Source organism: Phyllostomus hastatus, unplaced genomic scaffold (assembly GCF_019186645.2).
Source record: "Phyllostomus hastatus isolate PE091 unplaced genomic scaffold, TTU_PhHast_1.1 phas_scaffold_501, whole genome shotgun sequence".
Classification (NCBI taxonomy): domain Eukaryota; kingdom Metazoa; phylum Chordata; class Mammalia; order Chiroptera; family Phyllostomidae; genus Phyllostomus; species Phyllostomus hastatus.
The window spans coordinates 3169627-3192979 of record NW_025334033.1 but is presented as its reverse complement, the minus strand read 5'-3'; the positions used below and the strand labels follow the sequence as shown (position 1 = coordinate 3192979).

General features: G+C 39.4%; 1 protein-coding gene across 3 annotated transcripts in view; it reads right to left on the bottom strand.

Annotated features, from left to right (window-relative positions):
* Positions 1–23353, bottom strand: part of FMN1 (formin 1) — a 355246-nt gene that overhangs the window by 181418 nt on the left and 150475 nt on the right. For all 3 annotated transcript variants that reach the window (XM_045823499.1, XM_045823500.1, XM_045823501.1), the window contains one exon: positions 1533–2281. In XM_045823499.1, coding sequence (XP_045679455.1) covers positions 1533–2281 — 749 coding nt within the window. The remainder of the gene's footprint in view (positions 1–1532; positions 2282–23353) is intronic.

Genomic DNA, 23353 nt, shown 5'->3' with positions numbered 1-23353 from the left:
AAACACAGACTCCAGCTTGACTTTGTCCCCCTTTGAACATTGGGCAAAGGGCCCATATCTCCCAGGGGCACTGTAATACCCTTGGTATAGTCTGTGATACTGGCTGCTCATAAAGCCTTGTGGGGAACGAGGTGGAGGCAGGTCAGTGAGACAGGTATGGACAGGAATGTGTCCTGCCCGAACAGGTGGGATTCATCACCCTGGGAGGCTGAACTTTAATTTCAGGACAGTAATGAGGGAAATGTCATCTGAGTCTTGAATGGGAAAAGGGGAATGCTAGTGTTTTAGTTAATGGTAGGAGCTATTTCAGGGTCTTCTCATATTTTTCTAACCATTCTTTGGAAAATTACAAAGCATCAATATTTTTAAAATTATCAGGACTTTCCTCATATACAAACTCTTGATCTCCCCTCTGTGTGTGTGTGTGTGTGTGTGTGTGCGTGTGTGTGTGTGTGACAGACAGAGAGAGAGAGAGGAAGAGGAAAGGGACCAATATGCAGTACATAATCAACTTAGTTCACAATATATTTAATTTTAATCCTCCTACACTGATTTCCAGTTACTTTATAATTGTGAATGGCATGTTATCTTGTTCAATTCCCTGACTTCTCCAAGTAAAATGTTATCTAAACTGAAAAACTCATCACTGTATTTGGATTTGTGCATAAGTTCAAAAACTTAACTCTAAAAATGTGTTCCATATCCTCTATCCTTTGCAAAGAAATGAACTTCAAACCTAGAGAGTAGTCAAGAAGCAACAGCATCTCCCGTTATCCTTTTGTCAGGCTCCAAAATAAAGTGGAAGAAATCCTATCCAAATTTGTTTGGTTGAAGTTTCCAAACAATCATATATTCCTGCCTTACAGACCCAGCTTAAGAAGCTTTACAAATGGAAGGTGCCTTTTAGCTGTTCACACTCTAGCACTCTCTCTGATGGGCAATGCAGCATAAGATGTGAAGGCGCTGGGCAGTTGGGGAAACCAGAGTTTAAACCGAGTTTCTATTCTTAGACTTCCCTTGGACATGAAGAGCTAATGACTCAGCTATGTCTTGCTCTTTTAATAAAAAATGAAAAATTACACATACCTGTTAGAAACCAGATCACAAAGTTGATAATACTATCTAAAGACAAGATGGATATTCTAAAAATCTTCAGGGAACCTACAGTATAGAAGTCAGGCTCAATGTTTGTATGATCACTTGCTAACTGCAGAACTGTTGCAGAAGGCTTTAACTTAGACCTGGGCTCTTCTCTAGTCTATAAAATGACCATTTATCTTAGACAGTGGTCTGGCACCTAACATGTCATTTCTCCCAGAATCAATCCACAGAAAATACAGACAAGATGTGGCAGAGAGAGGCCTTCTACCTAAAACACTCCAACTTTGTCTATCCAAGGCATTCACTGTACCACACTTGAGAATGAGCACTATACTACACAGATAGATACTAAACTGGTAAGAATAAAATATCACCTGTGCAAAATTCTAGGAACTCACAAGCTGAAAATGAGCCACGGGAGTTGAGCTTACCTCTTATCACTTATTTGTATTCTAGTCCAGTACAGAGGTTTCATGGGACAGCTGGGCTCAATGGCTGGCTTCCGAGGACATTGGCTAGAAGAAGGGCCAACTCCAAAGAAGAGGCCAGGAGGAGGTGGGGGTACAAGTCCTGGGGGTGTTGGAGCAGGTGGAGGCCCCCCACTGTTGGGCAGAGCAAATGAGTTAGGAAGTGGTGGTGGGGGAGGAGGAGGGGGAGGTCCAGCACTTGGAGGCAGAGGAGGTGGCGGAGGTGGTGGTGGCCCAACACTCAGAGGTGCTGGTGGCAAAGGTCCAAGTACAGGTGGGAGGGGAGGCGGTGGAGGGATGGTTGCTGATAGGGGTGGTGCTGGAGGGAGAGGGGATGCATTCTCCTGACTTGATGAGATGCCTTCTACAGATTGAAGTGGTACATGGATATCTTTGTTGTCATTTGTGGGAGAAAGTTGGCTTAAAGAGGAGATATTCAGCTTTTTGGGTATTATTTGGTTGCTTCTGGTTGTCTTGCCTTCACCTTCGCAGGGTTTGAGGAAAGTCTCTCTGTCTGTCTGGATGCACACATTTCTGTAGGTCTTTGGAGGGCAGTCATCGTTGGTGGAGATACACACATCTTTCATCTCTCCACCTCCTCCCCGCATTCGGTGTTCTAGCTCATGCTTGAGATTGTCAATGGTTTCTTCTAGTCTCGCTGTTATCACTGCATGCTCACCCCGGATATGAAAGGCTTGAAGTTCAAACTGAGCCTGTAGAGATATCAGTGGGGAAGAAAGTAAAGTGTTTATCAAAACAAATAGAAATAAAAATTCGATACCATCCTTGTTGCCACCAGAGTATAGCTCACACCAATGCAGGCAAATACAGAGATGTTCTTTTGAGACTCCAACAAGGTGTAAACTTGACTTTATGAATTTTCCAAGGACTAAACAGCTGGACTAGAGGCAGAATTTCATCAAATATGAACTCATGGAGGATAATTATAATGGATTAAGGCTTATAGTAAAACTGTCATCTAAGAACTTTCTCACCTGGTTTTAATATCAAATGCAAGACAAAAATTTTAATAAATGTTTGAATATACTTGGGTATACCTTTTATTACTTTTGGATGTGGTTTGGAAAAACAAAATATTTTGAGAAAAAAATTAGATTTGGCAATCCTTCTGGCTTGGAGCTGCTATTCTCACAGACTTCCTTAGAATGTCTCCTTTATGGGGTTTCCCAGTCGACACAGCAGAAACAAAAGGGACAAGGAGAAGCTATGATCTACATGTATTTTTTTAAAAAGTTTCCACACCAAAATTCCCATGGTATTTGTGTCTTTAACAATCATTCATAATATAGTAATAATCAACATAAATGCATATAAAATGAGAATATAAAGATGTGCTATTTTTCTCTCCTACATATCCAGCACTTTAAACTCTATTTTATGACAGTCTTTTTAATACTTATATTTTCAGTTATTTCAATGCCTCAAGTCAATGGTTTTATACTTATTGGCAGAGCTGGCATGTTCCCAGTTATTATAAGTCCATTTCCAGTCAGCCTATTGCAGTTAACTGGGAAGCAATCAAATGTACAATTTTATTAGAGTTCCCAAAATCCAATTAACAGTAATTAAATATTCCCAGTGAATTAGTTAATTTCTGCCTACCCCATCAGACTGTAAACTGCACAGGATGAAACAGGGACAGGGTCTGCCTTAATGTCTGTGTCCCAGAAGCCAGCACAGCAGGTACACAGTACTGAAGAGATGGATGGATAAATATCATCCATTGCAATAATTACAGATTCAGTAACTGTCCCAAGAGCCTTCCTTATGGCTAACAAAGCTTTCTTTACTATAATCTCAGCCCACAGACATCTAGAACACCAACATGTATACCAAGTGTAGATCAACTTTGCATTGAAAAGGTAAAGAAATACTTTTAACAGCCTAGTCAAGAAAGGCAAAGAAGACATAGAAAGATTTTCTACTTTCATTAAGACACTTCTAGGCCCTGGCTGGCATAGCTCAGTGGATTGAGCGTGGGCTGCAAACCAAAGCATCGCAGGTTCAATTCTTAGTCAGGGCACATTCCTGGATTGCAGGCCACGGCCCCCAGCAACTGCACATTGATGTTTCTCTCTCTCTCTATCTCCCTCCCTTCCCTCTCTAAAAAATAAATAAATAAATAAATAAATAAATAAATAAATAAAATCTTTTAAAAAATGCACTTCCTTTAAAAAAAAAAGACACTTCTAATGATATTTTTCCTGGGTTTGCCTTTTCCTCCATGAATCAACCCCCAAATAACTATGGTCAGTAGAATTAGAGACAAGGGTTTTGTAAAGTTGACTTTCTCATATGTGGACCCGGCAGCCCCAATTCAACCTGGGAAGAATTAGCAAGTTCAGGGCACCATCTGTTCTCATATAGCACAGAGGTGTTCAGCACCTGAGTTCTGGATTCATGCTACCTGGGTTCACATCCTGGCTTAGCTATTTGCTAGCTCGATAATCTTGGGCAGGAAATTTTGTGTTTTCAAGCTCGAGTTTCCTCAAGTATAAAGTGAGGATAATAGTGAACCACCTCTAGGGTTTTTATAAAGATAAAACGCGACACTTCCTATAAAGCAGTAGGCATTATGCCTGACACAGTAAATTCTGAATAAATGTTACTGTTCATTACTGTTGATCATGACAAGATTACAGTAAGAGACTAACAGATCTCTAATTCCTAAAAATTTCCAGATAATGCCTCCTTTGTTAAGTGATGGGCACAAACTAGGAAACACTGAAGCAGCCAGGATAAACAATGTACCACAAATACAAACAATTGGCCAATCTTTCATGAGTTCTACCAAATGCCTGAGAGTAATTTCAAGCTTCGCTCAACTATGTGATCAAGATAATCTTTGTTTCAACATCCTACCCATCTCCCTCTCCCTCTCCTGCCCACCTCCACCCATATCCCAGCTCTGATTCTCACCCTGAATTACCTGCACCATTTCATTTTAGTGACTAGTTCCATTCTGTTACAGCTAACCAACTCTTCTTTTTAAACACATTATTTTATTTTTGATCTTAGAGAGAGGGGGAGGGAGGGAGAAAGAGAGGATGAGAAACATGGATGTGAAAAAGAAACATTGATTAGTTGCCTTTTGTATGCAGGCCGGAGGACCAAACCTGCAACCCGGGCAAGTACCCTGACCAGGAATCCAACCGAAATTCTTTCTGTTCACAGGACAACGCCCAAACAATTAAGCCACACTGACTGGGACCATAGCTAATTAACTCTTGTTTGTTATTCCCAGTAACTTCCTCCAATAAGGTTAAGCATCAAATAATACTGATGAGCCAAGAACTTTACTCAATCTTCAGCTTCTTAGTAATGTGAAAAAGCTGTGCAGATATGCTCCACAGAGAAACTTCCCCTGGGTGTCACAGCTGGCTCATAACTACATCAGTGGCCTGGCCCCACCTCTCCCGCTTTCCATGCAACCAACCATCTTCTGAACCCACTGAAGCGAAGGAGACACCTGAACACCATTTTGGTGGCTCTGTAATGCATTTGCTTAACGTAGAGTGTAGCACACAAATTGGGAACATTATTATAGCACTGTGTACCTCAATTTTCTCATAAGTAAAATGGGGGTGATAACAGAATTCATATCACAAGGCAGTTATGAGAAGCAGGATGAGTTCATATATGACTTTCTGGAAAAAGTCCAGCCATTGTTAATATAACAGTTTTCGGGACATCGATATAACATAGCAGCTAAGGAGAGTGGACTGGAATGCACATGCATGAACAATGACAACTTCACTGTACTAGTCAGTGGAGTCGGTAGACACCGTTGAGTGAACATGTGTACTGTTTGGCCTTCGCATTCAAAATGACTAAGTGAGTAGAGCGACAAATCTGCATCAAATTTTGTATTAAGCTTCAACATTCCTACATAGAAAGTATTCAGATGATTCAGAAGGCTGCAACTATGGTCAACTGGTGATTGGCAGCTTCATCACGACAATATGCCTGCTCACGCATAATGTCTCATGCAGAGTTTTTTGGTGAAACATCAAATCACCCAGGTGACTCAGCCCTTCTTCAGCCCAGATTTGATGCCCTGAGACTTCTGGCTTTTTCCAAAACTAAAATCACCTTTGAAAGGGAAGAGATTTCAGACCATTGATGAGATTCAGGAAAATATGATGGGGCAGCTGACCACGACTGGAAGAACTGTGTGAGGTCCCAAGGTGACTGCTTAGAAGGGGACTGAGGTCTCATTGTCCTGTGTACAATGTTTCCTATACCTATATCTTCTTCAATAAATGCTTCTATTTTTCATATTACATGGCTGGATGCCTTCTGGACAGACCTTGTATGTAAAATGACATCTAGAGGGTGCTATAATGGCTTGCTATCATTATTATTATCCCTTTGCTGTGGCACAGATCAGAGGCCTGTGGCCATATCGACTTGCTTTGACTCTCAGCACGTTCCCCAGCACCACATTCTATCCATTTAAAGCAAAAACAAAGATACCTAAATCCTTCTTTAATCCCTTCTAGATGTCAGCCTTTCTTTCTCACCCTACCTCTTTTTCATCACAGGAGAGGTTTTTTTGGGAAAAAAAGCACAGAACTCTTGCTTTATCTAGTTGTGTAGCCATCCTCCTTTCAACCAACTGCAGTTGGCTTCTGCCCCTATTGTCTTCCTGTAACTACACAATTTGAGTGTTACATTCAGTCAGCACTTTTCAGTGGCTTTGTAAAGGTGACTATTACCCATGCCTTGAAATTCTCTCTGCTTCCCTAAACTTCTGATATACCCTCTCTACCCAGCCCCATTTTCCTTCCACTCTGGGCGCGCTCTGGTCAATCTGTCGGCTCCTCTCCCTCCATTCATCCCTTAAATGCTGTTCACCAGGCATCCTCCTTGCCATTTTATCCCTCTCAAACCACAATCCTTCTGGGTCATCTTGTGCACTTATATGAAATGACACTTACTATAAACTGTCACTTCCAAATTGTTACCTTCAAACTGTGATGCCACCTCTCCTCTAGACTGGTCTACCTGCATATTTAACCAGCCATTTCAGACTGAACACACCTGAAAACAAAGTCATCTTTGCCAAACCCCAGGCTGTCCCCCTGAAATCCCTTATTGCAGTTAATGGCACCATTATCCTCTCAATCATCACACCCAGAAGCTTGGACGCCACATCGAGCCCCCTGTTCTCTCTCATTCCCAACATGTTACTTATCAATGTGTTACATTAATTTCTCTGATTCATTCCTTTCCTTCCATCCCCAGTGCCTCAGCTTTCCATGGAGTCTGCTTCACCTGGACAATGGCAAGAGCCATGTAATTTATTTTTCCCATTCTGGTTTGCCCACATTGGTTCTAAAAACAAGCAAAATATAACCAAAGACACTGAAATAGAGGAAAGACTGACAGTGACCAGAGAGGAGAGAAGAGGGAATTTCAGGGGAGAATGGGAAGGGTTTACAGGAACAAATTTAAAGGACACATGGACAAAAGCTAGGGGGAGGATGGTAACGGGAGGGAAGTGGGGAGGGTTGGGTGGGTGGGCTGGAATGGGAGTAAAAGGGAGAAAACTGTACTTGAACAATGATTAAAATAAAAAAAAATTTGAGAAAAAAGAAAAAAAAGGTCTTTATTCCTTAAAATCCCTTCAATAATTGGCCATTATTTATAGACTGACACTGAAAACCTTTTAGTAAGAACACACTGAAAGCTCTTCCAATTCATTTTCTGCCAACTTTCTCCACTTTTGGCACCTGCCCCTTCCTCAGATACGTCCTAGACTAGTCTTATATAACATCTTGCCTTTCCTAGGACCATGCTTCTTCGTGCATCTGAGCCTTTGCAAATGGTGTCCTCTCTCAGTACCCCTCTGCCACAACCACCCAAGGTAGGGGGCAGATTATCAAGCACAGACCTCATGAATGGCTTCCTTACAAACTGTATTCACTGATAGGAAAAATTGCCAAATAAGAAGGAAATGTTGAATCTCCATGAATTCCTTATCAATATGCTGAGATTATAGTTAGAAACCCTTCTGACCATTAAAATTTAAATGGCCCACATAAAGAAACACCTTACCTTTGCCCTTCCCTGTTTCAAAATCCCTTTGATCACTCTGATTTTGTCTTGGTTGTGTTCAGAGCTCAGCATGACATAGTAATTCAAAGTGATTTAAGTAATAAGCACCTCATTCATTCTGTATCTGTCCATATCCTATCAATTATTGTAATTGTGCATGGCTCTGTTACAAATGAAGAATCTCGAGTCCACACACACCATGAATTGAGCCTTTGGGAAAGTTGTGTGTAAGTAACCCCATTTTTCACTCTACTTCCTGTTAAATGCCGTTTCTACATTGCACATGGAAACCATGTGCCATTTCCCATCCTGTGTCTACAGCCATAGCTGGAAGGACTGTTAATGATTTGGTGAACCAAACACAGAGTGTAGAACTTCCTGTTGGATAAGCATGTACTGCTGGATAATGTTTGCCTGGGATCCTGGGAATCTTCATAAAATGCCAAGTCCAGGTTCTTACAGCCAAAATTGCAGCTAAGGCTGGGTCAAGGGAACACAATGCTTTTAAACCCTGCTGACTCTCTTCTCAGTGTCCTTTACTTTCACATTGGACATGGTGTTTGTACACAGCAGACAAACAGTTACAAACCTTCCATCATTTTTAGATAAATGTTCTTTAGGACATATAGAGTATTGTGGGTTTCCCTCTCCCTGACCCCCTCTGCTAAATATCTGTTTTTCTGCATTTGTCCCAATATACAATTTGAAAGGAGATGGGTATTGAGGTTTTATGTCTTTCCAGTCTTTCCCAAGTTTTTACCCACCAGTTTTTACCCATCTGGGTCTTATCTGCCTTCCTTTACTCTTAACTTGATTACTTCTATTTCTTTCCTTTTTAATCACATCCTCTTCCTACCTACAATAATCTGTTAATTTATAACCATCTCCTAGGCAACATTCAAGTTCACAGTGTTTTACAGGGCAATCCCAATGAAACCATTCTGTTTCAATAATCATTTTCCTTCACTGGCACTATTATTATCGGTCTAATATAGTAGCTCTTATTAGAAATACCAAGACAACTTTGTAAAAAAAAATACTGATGGGAAGGACCATTCCCACATATCATCATACCACTACCCTTGCACTAGTATTTGTAGAGCTCCCCAAGAAATTCCAAGGGGCAGCCAGAGTTGACACCAACAGTAACTGTTCTTATCTTTATTCTGCTCCGAATACAACCAAGAGGGTATAATACCATAATATTGGTAGATTATTTTTGGCAATGACTTTTACTTGGGTCATTTAGGAATCTCCAAAGTAACGTGTTATTTGAAAAAGCCTCTTCTTAATTCTGATAGGTCATCACTGGTCGGGGTGGGGGGCCCTGGTGTGGGGAGTATTCCTCCATTACCAACATTGAGAATAGTCATTCTCCATTGCATAGAAGCTTGAATGCTTTCCATGGCTCTTCAAAACCTGCCCTCTGCTGACTTTTCCAGATACTTCTCTATACATTTCCTATGTTGCACCATTATAGATCCAAACACATAATCAACTCCATCTTTATGCTTTTGTGCATGCCCTTTTCCCTACTTACAACACCCTTTCTCTCCATTTTCACCTAGTGAGAGCCCTGAAGGACAATTCAGTCAAGCTTAACTGAACCTTCTGGCTTAATAGTTTTTTTGTTTTTTTTAATTCTTCTTGACAAAAGTTTTCCTTTGACTTTGTTGCCAAAGAACTTGCGAGGTTCACATTACATTAGAGTCATTTATGTTTATCTTCCTTGCAAATCTAAAAGCTCCAGGCAGTTGGGGACCATAGCTTATTCGTGTTTGAACTTCCAAAACATTGCACACTGCTTGGCTAGTTAGTGATCCATAAATGCTTATTGGATTGAATTATTTTTTAGCTTTCAATATTACAACTTTCTTGTGCCTTTGTATTACTCACTAGACTTGCAGCTCTGCAAAATTTGTAAAAGAGACTGACCTGTTGGTACCCCTCCCCTCTGACAGCTCCATGAACAATATAAACCATGAGATTCCATAGTTGTTATTGCCTAGAAAGTTCAGATAAAACATCTAGGCTTTATTTTTAAGTCCAGGTATTTCTAAAAGTTGATATTGATCATATTTAATTTTAACAATTCAAAATACTTCATGTAGATAAGTGTTCTCTTTACAGTAAACTTTAAGGTCATTCCCATAAATATAATAAACTATCTAGTAGAATTAAACCACATTTATGATTCTAATCTGATTAGGAACTGGGCTCTAGGTAATTTCCCCAGCCTCCGTGGGGGCTGTCCTCCCTTCCTTTACCAAATCCTTATTATTTTTTAATATCCTCCACATTACCACTGCTCAGAGATATCATCAAAGGAACACACTGCACTGAAACCCAAGCAACAGAGGGAGACTTTTACTTGTCTGGTCCCACAAACATGTCTGTCAAGGAGAAAAGTGCCCACTGATGAAAGATACCAACATGGTGCCAAGCACTGCGGAAAATCATCCATTAGCATTCTGTTGTTACAAACGTTCTCTCCCAAGGGGGCTGACTGGGTCGGTACCATTCAAGTTATCGGCTAACAACTTGAGTAAGTCAGTCTTTTCCACATGCTCTTCCAAATTCCACATTCTTAGGTTGGAGAGAGCACAACTCCCAGGAACTGCACAGGAGCACAATGAACCCTCACCGCCTCAGAAAACAGTGTGAGCAAACACCGTGAAGGGAAGGGATTCAGTTCTTGCCTACTTCATAGGTAATGCAAGACGATGGTGGCTCCATGGCTTTGGGTGTGGGCATCCTGGCTTTTCTGTTCTGTTTATAAAGGTTGTACAGGCTGCAATAACTCCCTACTTAACTGACACTTCTTAATGCAAAAACCAAAGTCTCTATTAATGAAAAGAATGGCATTAAGTTTGATGAAAATCCCCCAAGTTAACAATACCTGGTTTTAATTAACTATGATCAATACCTTTTTTGTTCTTATCAGAAATAAATCATAATGTGATATGACTAAGAGGCCATCTCAGGGACACTCGGAAACATGAGGCATATCTGATACATTGCTGTAATTGGAACTTGCTCGGAGGGATAAAGAAACAGAGAGACAGAGTAGGAAAAGAAGGGGTAAAGAGCAATTAAAAGATAAAATAGCACTTGAGTTGACTCAGGAGTAAAACCCAATACATGCAGCGGTCCAGAGTACAAAGTTACATTACACACGTGTAGAAGTGGTGTTTTCTCCAGTAATTTTCTGCTATGCTGATACTCAGTGAAGATAGCAAGAGAAAGGAAACTGGTGTGGAGAGAGTGTGCGGGGCTCTGTGCCGGGTGACTTCATTTAGTCCTTGCCACTCTGAAAAGCAGATGTCCTAGATGAAGTGTTAACTTGTGTAAGACCATAACTTGTACAATGAGAAAGAAATTTGGATCCTGATCAGGTATTAAAATCTGTGCTCTTTCCACTTTCCCATTTTGAATTGATATCAACTGATAGTGGCTAACGTAATAATTCATAATTATTGACTAACAACGTGATATACTACCTATGCCTCACAATGCATTCATATTATAGCAATGCATATAATTATGGCAATAACCTGTAAGAATGCTGGTATCGTAACTGTTTCCTAGATGAGGGAGGTTTTAAGTAGATTGCCAATGAGCTGGACTCAAACTCAGATCTCTCACCCTAGTCCTGTGCTCTTTGCACTTTATCACAGATCTTCAGTGATTACTAATCCTTCCCACTCAATACTGTTTAGGAAGTCAGAATGCCAACACAAAAATAGTGACACTTTTTAATTAAAGATGTTTTCTTTAAAATATTTGCTCTCTATCCTTCTGGAAAAAGACTGGAGTCACTGAGTAAATAGATTGAAAGGCTTTCTGGTTCCCAGGCAAGTGGGAGGGCAGCACTGACTGAGGGTCAGAAGGTCTGGATTCTGCTCCCAGTCATTCCGGTCAGTAGATACTTGGACTTAGCCAATTTTTTCACTTCCTGTAATCCTCGTTTTATTAATATTTAAAATAAGAGGTTTAAAATACTTAATCACCAAAGTTTCTTCTAGTTATAAAATGCTATTTCTATACCCAAGGCTTCATCGTATCTTTCTGTCAAAAGTTTCTAGAATACAGCTCTGCTCACGAAAGCGTCATGAGGACTCACACACAGTATCATCCAGAGTCCCAACTCCCTCTCTGAATGCAAAAGCACACACAAGGCCACGCAGACTCACTGAGGTGCTCTAAAAACACACCAGTAGTTCAGCATGCAGCACACATGCAGTTGTAAATTATTTCTGAAATATGATAGCTATTATACGTATTCAGAGATAAATTTAAAAACAAATATAATTATAGATAGTCATTCAAGGAAGTAGTGGGGAGGTAAAACAAAGAAATCTTTGAAATCTGGACTGAGGTTCCTACCTGGGACACAAAACAAAACATCACTATAGCCAGAGTATTTTTGTGAAATAAAAAAAAAATTGTTGTTCATGGGAAGTTCTGGTAACAATTTATTTTTAAGTTATTAGTATCACTAAATACTGTAGAAGTCACAGAATGGGTATACCTGGAGGTATCCATGGAAATGATTTTCAGACTTCATTTTTCCACAAAGTAATTCTAAACCTAATAAGCAAATCTAAGACTGCACATTTCTGGGCAATAAGCCAACATACTAATTCTTTCTCTATTAAAAGAGAGGACTTGGAATTTTATGCTGTATTATTATTATCACTACTAAAGTTATAGGTAGTACAATGAGGTATATACAACCCATTCCAGAATACATGTGATCTCAGAAGCAACAGGTGGTAAATCCTTGTCCTTAACACTGATAAACGGAGGCTCCTCAAGTAATCACAACAATCACTAATGTTTCTTTCTCAACTCACGAATTTCTATGAAGGTACATCATACTAAGGCCAATGCCCATCTGCCCAATAGTATCACTTTAGAAACTATGAAATAAGTCCCTCCATTATGTTTGCTTCACATACTCCCAACTTTTTTTTTAATTAAAAAAGGGTAGGAAGTTTAAACTGGTATTAGGTCACTTAAATAGCACTGTCTTAAGGGAGTAAGTAAGGAGGGACCACTTGTTGAGTTATTTCTGGTATTAAATGTAAAAATGGAATTTCTACATAAGACTCTATGATTGCTGATTAGAAAAGTAGTTTCCATATCTCCACCAATTTTATAGCACTCCAGTAGCAAAAAGAGGCTCAGGAGATTGATTGTGATAAATTGCCTACATATGGGCTTACTCTTCATAGTGATGTTGTAAAACCCAATAGACTGTAAAGAAGTCTTCATCATATCACAGTGAAATGAGACTATGATCTCTCTACCATCACTCATATATGAAATACGAAATGAGCGAAAAAAACCCCCAAATGAACAAACAAAACAAACCTACAAACAACAATAAAGAAAACCCAAACCAATAGACACTGACAACAGAATGGTGACTACCAGAGAAGAAGGGGGTGAGGGGAAGACAGAGAGGGTAAAGGGGGTCAAATACATGGTAATGGAAGGAGACTAGGCTTTGGGTGGTGAGTGTACAAAGGCATGTACAGATGTCATACTATAAAGTTGCATGCCTGCAATTGATATAAGATTATTAATCAATATTACCCTGATAAATTTAATACAAATTTTTAAAAAAGTCATATTTTGTGAAGTTCATATTCTAGCTGAAAAGAGATATTTATGTGTGTAATCTAAAGGACAAACTGAAGTAACATGCAAAATAGAGATAGACTCACAGATAGAGAGCAGGCTGATAGCTCTGGACAGGGCAGGTTTGAGGAGTGGAAGGATCAAAGCAGAAAAGAAAAGAACTCTTGGACACAAACAACAGTATGGTGATTGTGGGGGGAGGGGAGAGAGGGTGGAGATGGAAGAGAGTATTGGGATAAATGGTAATAGTAAAAATACAATTGAAAAAAACTATTAAAATTAATAAAATAAAATAAAAAAGATATCTGTGAGTGATTTCTAAGTTTTAAGGCAGCTGGCCTATGTGGGTTTTATTATTATTATTATTATTCAAACATAACTTTCTCATTGACAAGAAGAAAACCAAGGACCATACAGGTCAATTTGTCTGGCAAAGACATCTCAGGTTGTCTGTGTTGCTTTCCTCATCCAGTAATGAGACACACCAGGCCCAAACACTCATAACTAACCTCCCTGAATATATTCTTATGAGTAAGCAAGGAATATTTGGCTTCCTACCTTAATATTTGAACAAATGACCAATGATGTGTGCCTAGGCCACAACCACCTTCTCTTTGCCACTTTGAGCCTTCCCAGGGATTAGTCACTTGATAAATCTGCCATTGAATGGGTTTTAAATTATAGGGTAATCGACAGGGAAAACAAACAAAAGGGTTTATGTGTTTTTTATTAAGATCTGGGCTCTGGCCTAAGATGCCTCCTCTAGAGGAAGCTAGGGTCCAACATTTGCTCACCCTAGCCAAAAGGCACACTCATTATACAAGACATAAGGTAAAATGCCAGAAAAGGGCTCACAAAATTGAGTATAGTCTTCAACCTTTAAGTATTAGACCCAAGGAGAAATATTTTCTACTATAATTGGATAGGCTGGGTCCAGTAATGGAAAAAACACTAAAACAGTGGTCAGAGTGCCTCAATTTAGTTCAGCATAAGACTGCTGTATGACCTTGAATTTGCTTCTTATCTCTGGTTATTTTCTTCATCTGCAAATCAAACGGTCAGAAAAAGATTAGGAGGGTTACAAACCAGGTTTCTAGGGATCCATGGAGGTGTTTCAGCCATCCTGCAAACACTTAGTTTTAATGTTATTTTAAAAGGGTACTTAATCTTTTGTCCCAAAAATATGTAAAGAATTACCCATGTCTTAAAGAGACACAAATGTCCAAACTCCCTAAGATAAAAGTTGAACTTTTCTCATCAAGTCTATAGTATTTCCACTTCTGTGGCCCAATTTTCAGAGCTCTCTCCCTCTAGGTCAGAGCCAGGAAGCGATCAGTGGTGAGGACCTGGGTCGGTACTGCCCCATTCAGCACCATTCTAACACTGCAGCTCTGTGAACACGGCCAGGGAGTGAGAGACCACTGAGAGTTCATAGTACAGGCAGGTTGTTATGCTGCCCTTAACACTGTGATGTCTCATTTCTCCCTCTTTCTCGTGGTCTATTTCCTATCACATTGTTTATAATGAGTCTGATTTTCTCAAAGTAGTTCATCAATAAGTGCTTTCAAGAATACAAGGTCCTCATTTTCGGCTCTGTAAAGAAAGACCTAACATCTTCTAGTCCCTGACCAATGGGAAGAGTTATTAGTGGTTTTCCTATGTCAACCTCCAAATTAAAGATCTGACTATTCTGTTAAAAGTGTGCCTTGGATTTGCAATTGATTGATAATTTTTTTTCTTAGTTAAACATACCACCTGTAAGGACAGTCTGTTCCACAGTGCAATTAAAAGTTCCCTTCTATACTTACAGGTCTCTAAAACACAAGGGCCTACCATCTCACCAGTATTACAAGCTGCAAGTTCTCTCCATTCTGTAAAATGAGGATGCCATTACCTGTCTTGCTTCCTAATATATATTTCATACAAAGATGAAAGAAACTCAGAATAATGTAGTCAGAACAAATTAATACTCTGACTGAAAAACATTGCAGAGTTTATATAACACTGGATACAGCTAACAGCAAGTGGTTGAGTTTATAGCGCATGGTCAGTTGGAAGCTACTAGCACAATCCATATTCCTTTATGTATAGGTTTATATGTATTTTTCGATAGTGGCCTAAGAAAAAAGGGTGAAGACAATGTGGTTTAAATAAAAGTTAACCTTTCTTCTAAATAAACTGCATTAAGTAGACCCATGTACCCTGAGAATGAACATGAAAATAAACTAGCATTGTATCATAAAACAAAAGCTACAATATCTCTCATGAACAAGACACATTGATGCTTATGTCAAGATTCTTCTCAAGCAATTTGTACCTAGTCATTAACAGGTACCTCTCTCACCTTTTTGCCCCTACCTAACACGTGCTCAAGTCCTTTTTTCTTACATCTGCCCACTGCTCACAAAAACCAGAACACTTGCCTAAATCTACCATCTGCCTCAAGACACAATCTCCCCTTATGCACTTATAGGCATTACTCTAAAAGATTTTCAGTTACTTACTGTCTTTGCATCTTTTAATATTTTTAATTTTTTAAAATTACAGTTTACATTTAATATTATTTTGTATCAGTTTCAGTTGTACAGCATAGTGGTTAGCCAATCATAGACTGTCTTTGCATCTTTACCATACCCTTTGTTCAGTTTCTCAAAAATCTTTTTAGATCACTGTCATGATACTGAAAATGCTCACAAAAATCACCAATGGCTCCCTGAGTTACCCAATTTGGTGTATTTTTCCTCACTCTCCTTTGGGACTCTGCAACTGAACTTGAACATGGCCTCTCTCGCCTTCTCTGACAGTACAAAACTCTGGTCCTCTTCCTGCTCTGGTGATTATTCTGCTTACCATGTGACCTTCACTCCCTCCTGCCATCTTCTCAACACGTCACTTTTATGGGGACTCACCTTTTTGTCTCCCCTGTACCCTGATGCATTCCTAGAACCATGAGTAGTGCCTGGCATGAAGCAGGCATTCAGGTAGCAATGTTCCTAGCCAACTTCTAGAAGTCACTAAAGCTACTGTGCCTATGACTACTGCATTCAGTTAGCAAAAGGAAGGACGAGGGAAAGAATTTGGAATAGTGCCCATGTAAGACCTGTTACATGTGTGATTAAAACCTCTCTGATCTGTATGATTACTTTTATTATCCCTCAGTGAGGTCTTAGCTGCTAAGTGCATAGCTGATGAAGATCATGCTCTTTCCTAGTCTCATGACATCCAGCACCCATGAGTCCAAAGATCCAGGTCCACCTCCATTCAGACCTTGTGAGTTTGGTTCACTCAGCAGACCTCCAGACTGGATTACTTTATAATACACACGGGGCCCAAATGAGAGATGACAAATGGATTGACCCCAAATTAGTCAAAATAAACATTCTACACCAAAGACAGTCATAATCTTTTATTGGCAAGAAGTTTTGCAGTTCCAAATATATTTCCATTTCGAAATAATTGAGGAACCCACAGACATGTTTTATTTCATTTACATCCAAGTGTTATGAGTTATTTTCCAATCTTCCTTTGCTGGGAGAGACACCAAAATGATTAGAATAGGGGTCATAAAAATGCCTAGATCGATAAAAAGAACCTTCAAATTGCACCCGTGATAATGTGGGTGACAGGTTTATTCTTCATAATGGCAAGGTTCTTTTTTGAGTTTCTGTATGTAAGCAATGAAGCTTATCAAACATCTCCAGTTATGCATCCATCTAAGAGGCGGCACGAATGTTTCTAGAGTTCTGCTTGCTTCATTTGGAATATTTGCAGTTGAGGGTGTATATGGTCTGACAGCATGCAAGTGATAAAGTTCATTCACAGCACCTAAGCTCATATTCTTCAGAACAGAGGGAAACAGAATAACCTTCCTTTTGAGCACGAAGAGGATTCTAAAACTTCCTGACCAAAAGGCATCAAAAGCCATCTTTTTTAGAAACAGTTTTGGCAAAGTATCACACTGATTTATTTGAGCCTACAAAGATCTGAAGTGATATTTAGAAACAGATATCTTCTTTGTGTAAACATAGATTAAGAAAAATGTAAATCCCCCATCTAGGTTTATTTTTTAAATCAGGATTTTAATTATACATTTATAAATCTGGGGTGCTCAATGCCTTAAACAGTTAAGAAAATAAATGGAATTTGGCAGAACATTTGTTCTGATTACTAGATGTTTAATGATACTTGGAACATCAGGACCATGTGAAATTACACTCAAGTATGATGCACACAGAATGACTTGGAAAGGATCAGGTCTCATTTTGACTTAATTCTTTTCTCCTGGAATATACACAAACCACATTCTTGTTTTCCTCCTGCACTCCCCCTCTCCTTCAGTTAAACTAGCGTATTACTTTTGATTGATATTCATCACTATAATTTTTGCTTTTTCAAAAGATAATTATTATAACAATTACATTTGTTTTTTTTGAGTAATTGAAAGATGAGTGTAAATCAGTATTCCTATTTCCCAACTTATCAAGCATGGAATATAATTTATGAAATATTTTCAAAATAAATGTTTAACTATCCTATGCAAAGTTTAAATGTCACTTCAAATTTAGTTTGATAGAGGATTATAAATGGCTATAATTTTTTTCTCTCTGGCAATATTTCCATTGTAAATGTTATGGCTGCATGTATTAATAATGTGAAAAGACAGGGGCTCTATTACCTGAAAACTCATATGTAATTCCTTCAGAAGGCATTCAAAAGTCATTAACTAAGTATACAGGTTAATGAAATACAGGGCCAGCTATAAAATGTCCATATCACTACATAACTGCTGCAGCATTTCATATCATCAACATGCTGCTTTCCCATGGACTGTGCCTGTCAGCTACGAGAGCGTCTAGGTGCCAGTTTTGTGCCATGCACCCGTCATGAAAAAATGAACTGAGTCAAGTACCCATGCCAGCCATCTATTCTAAATAATTACAAACTACTTACACGTTAAATATTTAGATTACTAGGAATCTCAGTGTTGGACCATCACCTTTCTCTCACTGCACAGAGCAGAATGAGTTCTGACTACATGTCCTTGAATACAGTATTAATACACATACGAAACACATTAGAATGGCTGAGGTGTTTGAAAGAAAGGAATTTTGATTTTTATAAAGATTGGCATGAAGATCATTTTTCTTGGTCCAGATTTACTTTGTTAAACATACCCCAATCTCAATCGTAGTTGCCAAATACAAAAGCAAATGCCTAGTTTCTTCCAAGTCACTTTCTTTTATATTTTTCTTTGATATGTTTTCAGATTTTCATATCAACATAGCACAGGTAAGAATAAAAGTGTAGAATTCAATCCAAACATGATGTACCTGTGAGGAAAACACTAAACTGTCTGGCCCTAAACATTGGGGCTCACGGAGAAGTAAGCATTTATCTTTCCTATTCTGAATACGATTGCTTTTAAAATTGATTTGGGGGGTGGGGAGTGAGGCAAAATCCCGTAGCAGCATTCATAACTTCTCAGTAATGGTCCTTTGTTAAGGGTGGTGCTTAGTTGCAGGTTTGGGGGGAGGATGTAAAATTGCTCCAAGGGGTATTTCTGACAGCTGGTGGCCTGCCTCTCTGTCTCTCATATATGTATACACACACACACACATAAAAATAATTAGGCAATTAATTTGCTAATGAGCAAGGATGAGTGATGCCATGGGAATCCAACGGTGGAGTCTAGGCCAGGACAGAACAGAGTAAGTCTGGACACTGATCTGTATCTCACAGGTCTAGAAACTCTTGTTTGAGATCATAGAATAATCTCTCAAACTCTTATTTATAAACCCTGGAAGCAATTTTTAATCTTGCAGAGATAAAGAGTGAGGAAAGAAGAAAAAGACTATTATACAACCATCTGACCCTAAAAAGCAACAAAGTTGAAAATGAATTAAGTATTTGGAAGAGGTAGCCCTGTTTTCCTCCAATTGATCTGTACATTCCTAAAAGAACCATGTTTAATTTTGTTCGTGTAGCTGAAGACTGTGATTTTAAACATGTCATTTTAAACCTCAGATAATATATACTCAGTACTACCCGCCATTACGGGCTGTATGACAGTTTTTCTGCCCATCACTCAATTACTAGTAACACCTTCTCCATTTGGGGCAGAGCAACCTCCACACGGCTTCAGAGATGAAACACTGGCTTGGGACAAAGCCCGACCCCCAGTCACGGCACCAAGCTGCCTACGCATGCTTGGGCTCTATTATTGCTGATGTGGAGTGACCAGAGGTGACTCTCAATGGGTAGTCAACTTCCTCGACTATGAGGCCCCTGTCCTGTGGAGAGCAGGTTGCTTCCCTCAGGGGTACTGCGGAAGGAAAGTTTGAGAACCATTAAGCTCGATTCTAAGGTCAACTCTTTCAACCTACAATTCCCCACCTATAGAATGAAAGGTTTTATAAATGACTACAAATTCAAATGAGTCCACGTTGCCTTAACCTATACTAATACAAGTAGTCCCTCACCATAAGCTGTCTAAATAGGCAACATGTGATACATGTGCATGTAAGGCAATGAGAAACAATAAACACTCTTCTCTCGGAAGAAAAATATAAACTATAAAAAATCACTTTTAAAAATATTCTGGGAACACAGCTTTCTTAGTCGAGTTCTGCTAGAATTTGAAGAATACTGCCTGTAAGATCACTTTGGTTTAAACCCAGTTTCCATTGTAGAGGAAGAAAAGGGAAAACCAACCAGTGGCTGAGTTATGCATTAATGCCCACATTACTGTGATGGCAGACTTAACTGTTTGCTATTTATTGAAGATTTATGTGCCACTTGTGCTTGGCATTGGGAGTGGAAGGAAGTGGTGACACCTCTGCTTTCCTGTTACGAGAGTCTGCTATGGACCTAAGTCAGGTATAAAGAGCCAAAAGGTCTCAGAAGAGGGAGCCCCGGGAAACCAGAGATGGTTTCCCATAGGACGAGGAGCCCTTGCCAGGCCACAGAGGACTGGAAAAAGAAGAGTGGTGGACTGTGAGCAATCCAAGTGGGAGAAAGAGGCAGAATCATGGGAAAGCACAGGCAAACAGTGCAAAACTAAAGTTACACATTTGAATAGGATTTTAGAAGGTCCTAAGTACCATGCTAAAGACTTTGAACTTAACTTGGTAAGCAATAGTGAGCTACCAAAGGTGTTTGAGGGAGAGGAGCAACAATCTCTAAGCAATTTTAACATTGCTTAGAGTTTGAATACAGGGTTTGAATACAGGAAGCTATAATAAAGGCCTGCATTAGCATGAAAGCAGCAGGGTGCCAAGGGACAAGTGTATATAATGGACCATGCAGCTAAAATTAGCGTAATTAGCAATCAACTGGAGGCAGAAGGTAAGGGTCCAGGAATTGCCAAAGATGAATCTGAGATTTTTGGCCTGGACTTTCACTTTTAGGAGAAAAGCATATTTGGGGCAGCTAAGAAAAGAAACTCTTTGTATTGTGTTTATATTGGGGACGGGGAAAGACAGAAGGAGACAGGCAGACAAGTCCTTTCAACCCTGGGAATTATAAGAATTTCTGATATTCTGGCTTTGGAAATTTTAAATTTGTGATACTGAAAATATTTCCCAGTGTAGGTTTTCCAGCAAAAACTAGAACTTTCCTGGAGCTGGAACTCAGGAAAATTTGAATCCAAATAATTAGGTCTGAAAAGCCTTTACGCAGCAATAAATGAAATCTCTAAGAGACAAACGTATGAAAGTCAGGGAACTAAAGGCCACCTTTTGGAGGGTCACATTTGGGGGTGCTGCAGAGTCAGAACTGAGGGACAGCAAAGAAGATGGAGACACTCAGAGGAAGAAACACAGGAGAATTCAAGTGTCTCAGACATTGAGGGGAGATTTTAATGGTGACACACTAGGATCAATGAAGACTGACAGGGGACCGACAGCAGTTGATAATTAGTGCATCTGTGGCCTCAGCTGCCTCAGTGTAGTGGTAACAGAGCAAGTGGTGTAAAAATCATCTACATGTAACTAATGTTTGAGAACTTTACGAGAGAGAGAGAGAGAGAGAGAGAGAGAGAGAGAGAGAGATGGATGCTCTAAGAAGCTGTGTGGTCAAGTGAAGGGCTTTTAAAGTAAAAATGTCTGAATTTATCATAGGAAATAGGGGAAGGCACCTGCCAAGAAGAGAACAAGGGACAAGAAACTGCAGAAGATGTGGTAGGAGATGATATCAGAGAGCTCTGGTGGAAAAACATTAGCTGTCCGAGTTTCTTTTTCTGTTCAGGAGCGGACGAAGTTAAAAATGAGGCAAAGAAATAAAGGTGTCAATAGTCTATAGACAAACTATATAATTTTATTAACCAATGCCACCCCCCAAAATTCAACAAAATGAATCTATAGACAAAGGTACTCATCTAAACATTTTTTTCTTCTTATCTCAAAAGAAATGCACTCCTCCTCCCCCAGAGCTAACTCAGCCTCCAGGGTCCCTGTTCTCATCCTCCTCCACATTCACAAGAACATTTTCTCAGCAATGTGTTCCTGTGGGGTCAGCTCTCCCCTTTACCTACCCAGGCCTCCTTTTGACAGTGCAGAACCAGCCCAGGCTGTTTCCATGCCTAATCGATGCCTAGTGCATATCTGTTCTTATCGTTGGACAGTGGCTTCACAATATCACTCTATGTAATCTGCACAGCGCTGTGGTGAAGGTGGGACCCCATGTTACAGTGTCAAAACCACAGTCATACAAAGTGTGAGGGCAGTGTCTCAAGACTGGGGCTGATGCAGGAGCCTTGAGTTTCTTTCTCATATGCAGAGCTCTCTCAAGAGGCTGGCGGTAGACTCTGTTTCTGTCTCAACATTACAAAATACTGGCTTGCTGTCAGAGACCCAACTTTAAACGGCTGAAAGAGCTTGATAGATTGTGTGAAAATTTTATGGTCCTTCCATCAGACACCATAATTTATTATCACATAATACATAGTCAGAAGAACCAAAAGAAACCATCCCACAAGGGCAAACAATGTGGAGGCAGAGGCCCTTTGACACTCTGAGGCCACAGGCATTATATGGATCCAATAAGAAAGCCACTTCTACGAGCGAGAGAACCACCTCTTGATCTTGCAAAATGTTTTTGGACACCTAAAGGCTCTTTTATTGCTGTGGCTGATTAAAATGAAAAGCTTAAACGACTAAAATGTTCTTTTTGATGAGTTTTTGCCATGAACTATGGACCTTGTAGTCCAGTGGGATTCGAGCCCTTTGATCCTGGGCACTCACATAAATTCCGAGTCATAAAACAACATTGGACTTGATTTTACTAGTGTGGCTGATGTGCCAGATTTGTAATGCAATCTTGTTTTCTCCCCTCCTCATTCTTGGGCCCGTCCACCATTGTTTTATAGCAAAAAGCAAAGGCGTTTCCATTTGTTTTTGGAAATCAAGCTTCAAGATGGAGCAACTACTCTACAATGGAGGAATTTCACACAAAAATAATGATATTGTATTGTAGTCATCAACACTAGAGTCAATGTTATTTTATGTGCTGAAATAAAATATCAAAAAGAAAAACCCTTTTATGCACAAAAATAATTATGGATTCACTGCATAAGAGGGTTAGAAGATCATGTGGTTGGGAACTATAAGTTTGAAGTACAAAAAATAAGATCAGAGGTAACATTCATAAATTTCTAGCAGGACTAATTGAAAATAAACTTTAAATAATAAAAACAACCTCCCAGGTTGTTTAATAATATCTTAGTTTTCAAATCTAACCCACCTAAAAAAAGAACTAGTATCTGTGAGAGAAGTAAAGCTAATATTCAGTGAGACATTTGTTTAACAAAAACACATGAAATAAATGTAACTTTGGTATTTAACTAACTTCCTTTTCTAATCTTCCTTTTCTAATCTTCCTTTCCTGAATCTTCCTTTTCATTTTGCTGGGTAGGTATCTGTACAATACAATAGTCCTATCACTTCTAATTCTAGAAGTGAAAGTTTTACTATTAAAGGCCTGTGAGGGAACAAAAATCCAAATCATTTTCCAAAGACCTGTGTAAGTTACAGAGACCAAATTGATCAGTAGTGGGTCACAGA